Genomic DNA, 11,437 nt, shown 5'->3' with positions numbered 1-11,437 from the left:
CAGTGTCGCGACACATAGGTTGGGAACCACTGATTTAGTCTACATACATAATTGTCGGGCGTAAAACTAAAATAATTAATTTTTCATTTTATTTCATGAGAGATTGTCAAAATCTTAGATAGTGATTCGGATCCTACCGTAAATAAAAATCTCTACTTCGTAATTCCCTAAAGGTTTAAAAAGGATAAAAAAGAAAAGCTGGAACTGTCTATGAAATTACTTTACTTCAATCTTCGTATGAATATAAAAGTTTCATATGGTGTCTTTCATGTATTTTGTGCCAACATTTTGGCCCAGTCTCAAGAAAGGTTGGCCATATCTCCAAGGGTGCCGATTTCTCTGTAAATTGGGGGGGGGGGGAGAATCAGATGCAGAAGGTATATATATGAGGATTTTAAGACAAATTGCATTCAAATTATGCTAAATATTGTATATTCATAAATATAATAGGGGGGCCGACATGAGCTTTCGGGGGGCCCGGCCCCCCTAGGATCGGCGCCCTTGCATATCTCCTATATGGAAGCAAAAGACATTATTTCATAACATATCCAGCAACTACCGTACAATATTTTAATGCACTGTCATTGTGTTACACAACACTTTCCGTTTCAGAGTAGTACTGTCAACGTTGCATTCGTTAGTATGAATCTGTTCGATAAGTACAGTACCGCAGGCATTGTAGCACGTAGTGTGGTAGCGATTATATGGGAACTCGAAACGACGAGTATTAAATCCAGCGTTATACATACGGAGATTACATTAGAAAGAAAACATCGTATAATTTGCTTATAATAATTATATACCTTACAGAATACAAATGAACCTGTCTGCGAGCTATAACATTACCTCTGTTCACCGATAATTATGTTATAATATCAGAAGAACGAGGACATCGTGTTTTATTACAAATTTTCATATAGGTAATTTGTGTTCGACTGTTTGGTTGCAACATTGAACTACATCCAGTTAGTTACTCCACGTGGTGGTGCAACAATCATTATTTTGACCTCTGGGTCATTACAGAACAAAACATACTTGAACTTGCGTATTGGCGCGTGAGTTTGTCACGCACCGCTGAAACTAGCAGTATTATTACTGTCCGCGTTTTCTTTTCCCGTATGACAGATATTATGCGTGTTTCATCGTACGGAGGATGGCCAGAAGAGATAGCATGAACCTAACATGAATTTTTGATATAATAACGTGTATTAAGACTGGAATGGGAAATTGTATTTCTTTTCTTTTCTGTTTTCCCTTTTTTTCAGTTTCCATGAAGTGAGAGATGGTGCCATTGTAAGTCGACGCCCAAACTAATAATGAATATTACGTAGGCTATAACCTTTCCAACTTCGATCAGTGATAACTAAGTATTAGACTTTTTATGCAAATAAAACTGGTTCTTGGGGTGAAAAGACCAATGTAAGGTATATTTAAAATTTTCATACTGAAACCAGAAATAAGCGCAATGGATATTCGTCAGCTATCCTCGCGGCTTTTATATGGAACAAGCAAGTGCCACTAGTTATGGGTGTTTTCTGCACATCCAATATGTGTATTCATTGAATTCAACAAGAAATCTTATTAATTTTAGGATCTGATACAAAATAACAAACATTTTACATTAGCGTTTGTTGACGTAACTCGTAGTCTAAGATCATTGATGGAAAAATAGTTTTGGTGAAACCCAATTGGTTGTTTCTATTCACAGTTTCAACCTTAGAATTTGTAAGCATGACTCATAGTCTAAGATCATACATGTAGTCGAATAGTTGAAAACCGTTTATTTGTTAATCAAACAGTTGAGAACCGAATAAAGTTTGAAGGTTAACCGTATCTGCATTGTCAGTGTTTGTTTTGATAAATAATGTACTTGAGCTCTTTAACTGAAAGTTTTCGTAGACCTCAAAAGTAATTATTAAAACCAATTAATATGCAACTATTGATTTATTGAACTGATATAAATCTATATTCTGGCGCAATTCCCGCTTCTGTATCACTATATGAACAGTGACATGAGACAAAAAATCTACTTTTTTAGGGAATTTCTAAAAAATCCCTCTAGAATTTCCCTCTTATAAAAATGGCGGACATGGTGTATACATCATTGTAAAGTATGTTTCATTACAAATCCAATGAAGTATAAATCTTGCTTATATTGTAATTCCCGTGGAAGTTAGATGTGATTTTTCTGCACCTATTGTATATGGTAAAATGGACAGTACACATAGCATATATTTATAGAAATATATTTATTTCTCAATGAAGAATGATGCGACTCAGATGAAACTTACAGGGTTTACTAAGTATAAATCAAGCTAACCTAGAATATAATTTGTATGTTTATATGCCTAAGGGTACCCGAGCTAGAGGTACAAAAATGAAGAAAAAGGAAAATTTGGGGGGAAATTTTCCGAAAATCCCTCTGTCACGGGAAAACTGTGCGTGATAGAGAAAAACGGATTGCAGATTCGAATTCAGCGGCCAAAGTTCCTTTAAGATCAGGTGTTTTCTCTCATGTGGCAGAAAAAAAGTTAAAATTTGTTGACTAGTGTAATTGAACCGCACGGACTGAACTGCAGTAATTTGAACTGTCTGAAAAGCTACTAAGTTTGCTGCGGAATGTTCCAAGAGAATGCGAAAGTCTGCGCAGAAGTTTTGGGCTGTGGCCACGAGAAGGCAAGACTGCGCAACGGATGGGTCTCCTATTTGCCGCAGGACCTGCAAACAGACAGAGCTGGAGATTTCGGCGCCAGAAGCGAAGTAGAATTCAGCCCAGCAAACACTCACTACACTAAGCTTTTCCCTTCTTTTTTTATGCATATAAGAGAAGAAGCTTTTGTTGTTATACTATGTTAATTTCTTTTAATCAAGCTGCTTGAACAGGCCATTGCAACAGCCATAAGTGATCATTATGTATTCTTTCACAAATAAGAGCTGTTTTCAAGAGGCTTATTTTGGACTTTTTGTAAAACTTGATAAAACTATCTTTGGTTGGTATACAGATCCACATAGAAATCAGTTATGGAAATTTACAGTACAACTATTTGTAACGTTTCATACTATCGATAAGAAATAAAATTTCAATACGTTATAAACTATGTCCTTTCAAAATGTTCGAAATGTGTGACAGCATTAATTCCCATTAATAATTGTAAACTTTTGTAATTCTATTTTGTATGTGACCACAAATAACATTTTAGTTTCGACTAGCTGAACCTGCGCTCTCTACACAGCACATCATTAGCATATGAGCATGAATCTCCTCATCATTCCTCACAACATCTGTACATGTCCCTTTTCAGACGCAAGTGAAAGATGTAATGATAAAAATCGGCAAGGGATACCATAAAGGAGAGACTTTTTCGATTGTTTTCTCAATATTTTGCACCGTTTGCAACACCTGAGCCTTCTTCTGGTTGGAGTTTCTATTTCATCTATGACCAGTATTTTCTTTCTTCTTTCATGCAGTATGTAAAAAGCAAATACATTACACACACAATTAATTATAATGTCAGTGATATATGGGGTTCAGTGGGCAAAGCACACTAAACAATATTCATCTCAGCCTGGAGAAATGGTTATCCTCCGTTTTTCATTATAATTTGGCCCTGAAACACACACCCGAGAGATATGCAACCCCTATATACAACTATTTTGTGTTGGAATGCACTGGATGTCTAATATACAATGCAACCCGGAGTTTGGGATAGTAGCACTTTTGAACCTGAAGTGATACACGAATAATGGTTATACCAAAATAAAGCCTTGTTCATGCATATATTTTTAAACTAGGAATCAACGATCGAAGTACACTAGGAACCACACAGTGTTGCCAGATGTACCGAAGGTGTTTTTTTTTTTTTTTTTGCTAAACATGTAAATTGACTCATAACTCATACGTATGGATGTTCTGTTGTTAATTTTCAGTTTGTTTAATTGGAGTAGCTTGAAAACTATGGAGCAGGAAAAAGAATTTTTAATTTCCATCGATAATGATCGGATGAGGCCTCTGTAAGGGGGGACTAGGGAAATCGTAGTTTTCATAAATTAACACTGTGAATTGGAAACTTTGCTGATGTTTCAGTGCATCAAAAGGTGTGTTAAGGATCTGTTTACATTATGCAATTCCCGAAAACAATCAAAAGCAAAGTTTGAAATTATCATGATAAAATTTTTATTTACATGCACCCGGCAACACTGTTATTCATTTCTATGGGGCTATTTAAAGCAAGAGGTATACAAGAACAATTCTCGAACTATTCAAGACCTGGAAACGAACATTAGCAGTATCATTGAGAACATTAACACGTCTAATCTTCGTAAAGTTGCTGCCAACATGGTGAAACGTGTGAACCAGTATTTGAATCAAAAGACTGTTAAGGGCAACCATCAGGGGGCAAGGTGAGGCGCTTGCCCCCTACAGGAAATTGTACTTCACAATATCGAAAACTCAATAGAATTTTTACATTAGTTACAGCATAATTTGAAACGTCGCTTATACTTGCCCCCGTTGGAAACTACAACACGAGCGTCTTGCTCCCAGCATCCGCTGTAGAGCTGGTAACTCATTTCTGATCGTAGCAGTGTTGCCGGGTGCATATAAGTAAACGTTTTATCATTATAATTTCAAAGTTTGTTTTTCAATGTTTTCAGGAATTGCATAATGTAGACAGATCCTTAACACACCTTTTGATCCACTGAGACATCAGCAAAGTTGCCAATTCACGGTTTTAATTTATGAAAACTACGATTTCCCTAGCTCCCCTTACAGAGGCCTCATCCAATTAGTTATCGGTGGAAATGAAAAATTCTTTTTTCTGTTCCATAGTTTTTAAGCTACTCCAATCAAACATACTGAAAATTAACAACAGAACATTCATACGTATGAGTTATGAGACAATTTACATGGTTTAAAAAAAAAATGATTTACACATTCTGTTACATCTAGCAACACTGCATTCTTCCTAGTGTACTTCAATCGTTGCTTCCTAGTTTAAAAATATATGCATGAAAAATACTTCATTTTGGTATAACCATTATTCGTGTATCACTTCAGGTTCAAAGGTTCTACTATCCCAAACTCGGGTTTGCCTTGTATATTGGAGACCCTGTATAACACATAAGATATGATGCTTTTAAAAAAATTCAACACTTCCAATGTACCACTAAAAATGTAATAAAGACATAATGGCCACGTTTTTTAGATCTTCAATTAGAACTGGACAATCCACACAATAATTGTAATCGACCAGGGAAAACGACATGTTTCTAGCACTTGTGGTTTTCGAGATCTTACTGTCGAAAGGATTGGAAACAAATACATAAACTTTTCTCTGGAGACAAACATATAAACCTAGCATTTTAATATATAGATTCTTTTAATGAGTTCAGCAATTAAACGGGTTGAATTTGTTAATGAACGACTTTCTTTTATTACTTTTAAGGGTCGGTGGTGTGATATTAATGTTTTAAATGTACATGCGCCAACAGAAGATAAGGATGGCAATATAAAATACACTTTTTAAGAACTATCAAGTGTATTCGACCAAGTCCCGCAATACCATTATGAAAATTTTATTAGAGCATTTCAATGCGAAGGTAGGGCGACAGCATATTTTCATACCGGTTATAGGAAAAGAAAGTCTGCATAAGGGAAGTAATGACAACGGCGTAAGTTTCATGAACTTTGGAACATCTAAAAGCCTTATCGTGATGATGGACTGTATCACACAAACGCTGGTTCGTTCTGTAATAGTTCGATTTAATAATATTGTTAATATTTCTTACAATTCCCGAGTTAAAATAAAATGCACATTGAACACTACGATGTTGCAGCTATAGGCTACGAGCTCACTCACACACACACTGCTGCTATGCACAGTTTCAACAAGCAACTATACCTTGCTTCTTCTTCTTCTACAGGTAACCAGTTACATTAAACAAACATCTTTAAACAAAACTAAGCAATTTAAATAAACAAGTTAGGACTAAACATAGCCCCCACCCTTGAACAATCTAGTTCAAGATACACACAAAAGATGAATTAGTAATATATTGGAAATGGAATGTAAAAAGTTAAACAAAACGGTAAATGAAAAATGTCTTTTTCAATCAAATGGCAATGGAGATACTTTCACAACTGGTCTTTTGTAAACTCCATCTGAGGTCTTTACAGTCACTGCACGAACGACGTTATCGCTTCCAGGATGAATATTTACAATACGTCCTAACTTCCATTTTAAAGGAGGTAAGTTATCTTCCACAAGTAAAACTAAATCACCTTCCTTCACATTGTTGTTTCTTTTCCACCACTTTGGACGCTGTTGTAACATAGAGATATATTCTACACTCCACCTCTTCCAGAAGTTTTGCTGAAGTCGTTGCACTAATTGCCATCTTGACAGTCGATTAAGTTTCTTTTCTGTATAATCTGGTTCAGGTAATGCCAACATTGGAACTCCAATGAGAAAATGTCCTGGAGTTAGACTACACAAATCATTGGGATCTGAAGACAAAGGGGTAATTGGCCGTGAATTCAGGCACGCTTCAATTTGACACAACACGGTTGACATTTCTTCAAAATTTAACACAGCATTGCCTACTACTCTTTTCAGATGATACTTCACTGATTTGATTCCGGCTTCCCACAATCCACCAAAATGTGGTGCATGAGGTACATTAAAATGCCACTGTATGCCTTCTTTACTAAGATAATCTGTGACACTAATATTATGATGATCAGATTTTAGCAACGTAACAAAATCCTTTAGCTCTTTGTTAGCTCTGACGAAGGTTGTGGAACAGTCACTAAATATATCTGTTGGTTTTCCCCTACGAGCAACAAATCTTCTTAGAGCAGCTAAGAAAGCTTCAGTTGTACAGTCACTCACAATTTCTAAATGGATTGCGTGAGTAGTAAAACATACAAATAATGCTACATATGCTTTGTAAGTTGTTCGCCCTCTGCCTTTAATTGCTTTGAGATGAATTGGCCCACAATAATCTATTCCTGAACTACTAAACGGACGACTGGGATTTACTCTTGAAGCAGGCAAATCTCCCATAAGCTGTTCTACCGTTAACTTTTTATGGCGATGACATGTCACACATTTCCGAAGTAATCTGCGAACAAAATCTCTTCCATTTATAATCCAAAATGTCTGTTGTAAAGATGATAATACCAGTCTTGGTCCACCGTGCAAGCACAATTTGTGTTCATTCCACACAATTAATTCTGTTAAATGGCTATCCCTTGGAAGTAAAATGGGATGCTTTCGATCTTCTGAAACATTGGCATTTTTAAGTCGACCCCCCACACGTAAAATACCTTTATCATCCACAAATGGGTTCAAGCAAAGCAATCGATTTTTGGAAGGTAATGATTTTCCGTTTTTCAGGTACTCAAGTTCTGATGCAAATGACCTTTGTTGAACAATCTTTATCAGACACATCAAGGCATTAGAAAGTTCTGTCACTGTAAGTGGACCTGTATGCTTGTTTCCTTGCGGCACACGACAATTATTACTAAAGCGCTTACAATATGCAACAATTCGCTCAAGTTTCACCAACGATGAACAATTGTCAATAATGGAGGTATCAACATGAACATGCATACAAACTATATGTTTTCTTTCCTCTTGGTTGACTAACTTTGAATCCACTGTATATTCATTGCACTCTGGGAGAATGGGGTTTCTGAGCCACTCTGGGCCTGAGAACCATAAGTGATGTGCAAGTAAGGAAGAAGGTAATAAACCTCGAGAACCACAGTCTGCTGGATTATTCTTTGAATCCACTTTGAGCCACTTCACTGATGGCAAAAGAGTTTGAATCTTTGCTACACGATTCGCGACAAATACTTTCCATCTGCTTGAATCCGAATTCAGCCACGATAACACAACAGTAGAGTCAGAATAGGCAATTACATCATGCACTTCCAAACGTAATGAATTTAATATGAGATTCATCATTTTAGCTAATAGCAAGGCACCACAGAGCTCTAATCGGGGCAAAGACACTTGTTTGATTGGAGCAACCTTCGTTTTTCCCATAACAATGTTCACACTCACTTGGCCGTCTTGAGATACAGACCTCATATACACCACTCCACAATAGGCCTTTTCGGAAGAATCACAGAATCCTATTAACTCTCTTCTCGTAGCTTGAATGACACTGATACATCTGTTGATTTTGATGTTTTTCAATAAAGAAAGCTCTGAGTAGTAATTCCTCCATTTCCTCAAAATCCATTGAGGAACTGGACTGTCCCATTCTAAATTTTGTTTCCAAATTTCTTGCAATAATATTTTCGCAATAATAGTAGTTGGAGAAATCAAACCTAATGGATCGAACACCTTTGCACTTTCTGATAAAATGTTACGCTTAGTTACAACTGACTTAACTGACACAAGATTGACATTATACGAAAATACATCATTTGATGGATACCACTGAATTCCTAACGTTTTCACTGAATTACTACTATCAAAGTCTAAACTACTTGTCGCTTGCTTCAAATGGGAGGGTACGGAGTCCAAAACGTTGGGACTGTTGGATGCCCATTTTCTCAGTTCAAAACCTCCTTTCTGCAATAATGCACTGAGTTGTTCTTGTAACTGAATTGCTTCACCAACTGAGTTGGCACCACTGATCAAGTCATCAACAAAAAAGTCTTGCATCACTACAGCCGCTGCGATAGGAAATGATTCTTCTTCATATTTCGCTAATTGCTGCAAACTTTTCACTGCTAAATACGGTGCTGAAGCTGTACCATAAGTTACTGTCACAAGCCTGTAATCTTTGATCGGAAGATTAGGTTTCTCACGCCACACAATTCGCTGGAAGTCTCTATGTTCGGGTTGGATTCTCACCTGTCTATACATTTTCTCAATATCAGCCGTCAATGCCACATTATGTTGTCTAAAACGCACAAGTAATGGAATTAAGTCACACTGTAACCTAGGTCCGACAAGTAACTTATCATTCAATGACACATTAGATGAAGTTTTACAACTACCATCAAAAACTACTCTCAGTTTTGTTGTAGAACTGGAATCTTTCAACACTGCGTGATGAGGTAAATAATACACTTCACTGTTTGGTTTCAGTATTTCACTTTCTGGAATAATCTCCATATGCCCAAGTACCTCATACTCATGCATAAAATCTACATATAATTGACGCATTTTAGGCCTCTTCTTCAACCGACTTTCTACTTGCTTAAGGCGTTTAATTGCCACGTCACGTGACTCACCAAGTCTTGCACTGTTGTCGCGAAACGGTAATTGCACATGAAACCTACCTGTTTCATCTCTTTGATGGGTCTTCTCGAAATAAATTTCACACTGTTTTTCTTCTGACGACATTATATTTTGTGTAGGAATATCTTCCAATTCCCAAAACTGTTGCAAAATTCTTTCACTGTTGCACTGGATATGATATGTTGACGCTGTGAATTCTTTACGTCGCATTTCGTAGTCGCCAATAGAACCAAACAACACCCATCCTAATTTGGTATTCACTGCTACGGGAGAACCATTAACACCACTACACACACCCGCCAATAGCAATTGAGGGTAAATATCTGCACCCAATAACAGATCGATTCTGTCAGGAACATTAAAATTCGGATCTGCTAATGTTAAGTTGTTAACATGCGAGCACTGCTTGCTTTTATGAATATACCGTTTCGGTAGCATGCCTGTTACCTTTGTCAATACTAACGCTTCTATAGAAAATTCTGACTTAACATCATAACTTGATGTAAACACAATATTAACAACACCTTTTGCCCGAGCAACATTACTGGAACTCAGTCCCGAAACATGTACATACACAGGCTGTTTTTGTAAACCAAGCCGTTGTGAGCAGTTTTCTGACACAAAGCTTTTTTCACTGGCTGAATCTAACAAGGCTCTCACAGGTTGTAAATTACCATATGAATCCTTCACCATCACTACTGCAGTTTGTAATAACACTGCATGTTGCACATTAGTTTCACTTGAAAAATGAGTCCCCACTGAAACACCTGAGTTCTGTTTATTTGGAAAACGCAGTAAAGTATGATGTCTGCCACACTCACGACACGATGCTGATTTGCAACTGGACAGTTTATGATTAGATTGTAAACAATTAAAGCACAATGCTTTGTTTTTCACTAAGGAATGACGTTCGTCAACTGACAGCGAAAGAAAGTCATCACATTTATGCAAAGGATGATTTTTGCTTTTGCACTGGCAACACGAAAATTGAGCTGAAGCATGATGCGCTATTGTTGATTTTTTATTACTCTTGTTTGGCTCACTGGGTGGGGTTGATTTTACATTTGAAGTGCTACTTGCTAATGCGCGACACCTATGATCTATGAATTTCACCAATTGGTCGAAAGTTGGTAGTTCACTGTCTGACAATGAAAGTTCCCACTGCCTCTTTGTTTCACTGTCTAGCTTCTCTGTTATATGAAATATAAGCAAAGGATCCCATTCGTTTACTTTTATGTCCAACACTGATAACGATCGCACACACTCAACACTTGTATCCAACAACCGACGTAACGCGCCAGCTGATTCTTGCTGCACTTGACCTTGACTCACAAAGCGCCGCAAGATGGACGTGACTAATTCTCGTTTATTTTGATACCTTAAATTTAACAGGTCCCAAGCTTCTTTATAGTTATCGTCAGTTATTTGTATAGATTGAATAAGTGTTGCTGCTTCACCTTGCAGACTAGCTTTTAAGTACTGAAGTTTTTGTGCACCCGTCAATTTTTCATTATTATGCACTGCTGCGATAAACAAATCACGAAACGAAAGCCAATCATTTAAGTTCCCGCTAAAGCATGGCAATTGCAATTTTGGAAGTCGAATTTCTGTTGTGTTTTTTTGATTATTCACATCACTAGAAGAAGCGTGAGATATTTTACCCTGCACTTCCACTAATTTCACGTTAAGCTTTGTAAGTCTATCTTCAATAGCAGCAAGCTCTTCTTCTTGCGCCAAATAAATTTCTTCTTCGGCACACAAGTTACTGGCTAGCAATAAAAGCTCATTTGTTTCACGTGACAGTTCACTCACTTTGTTTTTGTAGACCTGAACTACACTAATATCTTCCTGTTCTGTGATATTGTTTATGCAGTTTTCAGCACGAGTGACCTTGCCTTTTAAAACACGCTTTCGGGAATTGTAAGCTTCCATTGTCGCCCACACAATTTTTTCTTTCTTGTTAACACACGAGTCTTAGCACGTAGGTCACATAAAACACATAAACACGTATTAACATCTGGGTAGGAGGACCAAATCTTTATGATGGACTGTATCACACAAACGCTGGTTCGTTCTGTAATAGTTCGATTTAATAATATTGTTAATATTTCTTACAATTCCCGAGTTAAAATAAAATGCACATTGAACACTACGATGTTGCAGCTATAGGCTACGAG

General features: G+C 37.0%; 1 protein-coding gene across 1 annotated transcript; it reads right to left on the bottom strand.

Moving 5' to 3' along the window:
- Nucleotides 1-6,107: 6,107 nt before the first annotated feature.
- On the bottom strand, nucleotides 6,108-11,192 carry LOC145681856 (uncharacterized). The gene has a single exon (XM_081753465.1). It carries the CDS (start codon nucleotides 11,190-11,192, stop codon nucleotides 6,108-6,110), a length of 5,085 nt encoding a protein of 1,694 aa, XP_081609591.1.
- Between the last annotated feature and the right edge of the window lie 245 nt (nucleotides 11,193-11,437).

The sequence above is a fragment of the Thermobia domestica genome, chromosome 1 (genome assembly GCF_964235325.1).
Source record: "Thermobia domestica chromosome 1, izTheDome1.hap1.1, whole genome shotgun sequence".
Lineage (NCBI taxonomy): Eukaryota > Metazoa > Arthropoda > Insecta > Zygentoma > Lepismatidae > Thermobia > Thermobia domestica.
The sequence above is the reverse complement of the archived record's forward strand: the minus strand, read 5'-3'. Positions and strand labels throughout refer to the sequence as shown.

Bases quoted from the DNA above. Each gene is read 5' to 3' on its own strand.
- LOC145681856 (XM_081753465.1), bottom strand. From the start codon at position 11,192: ATGGAAGCTTACAATTCCCGAAAGCGTGTTTTAAAAGGCAAGGTCACT.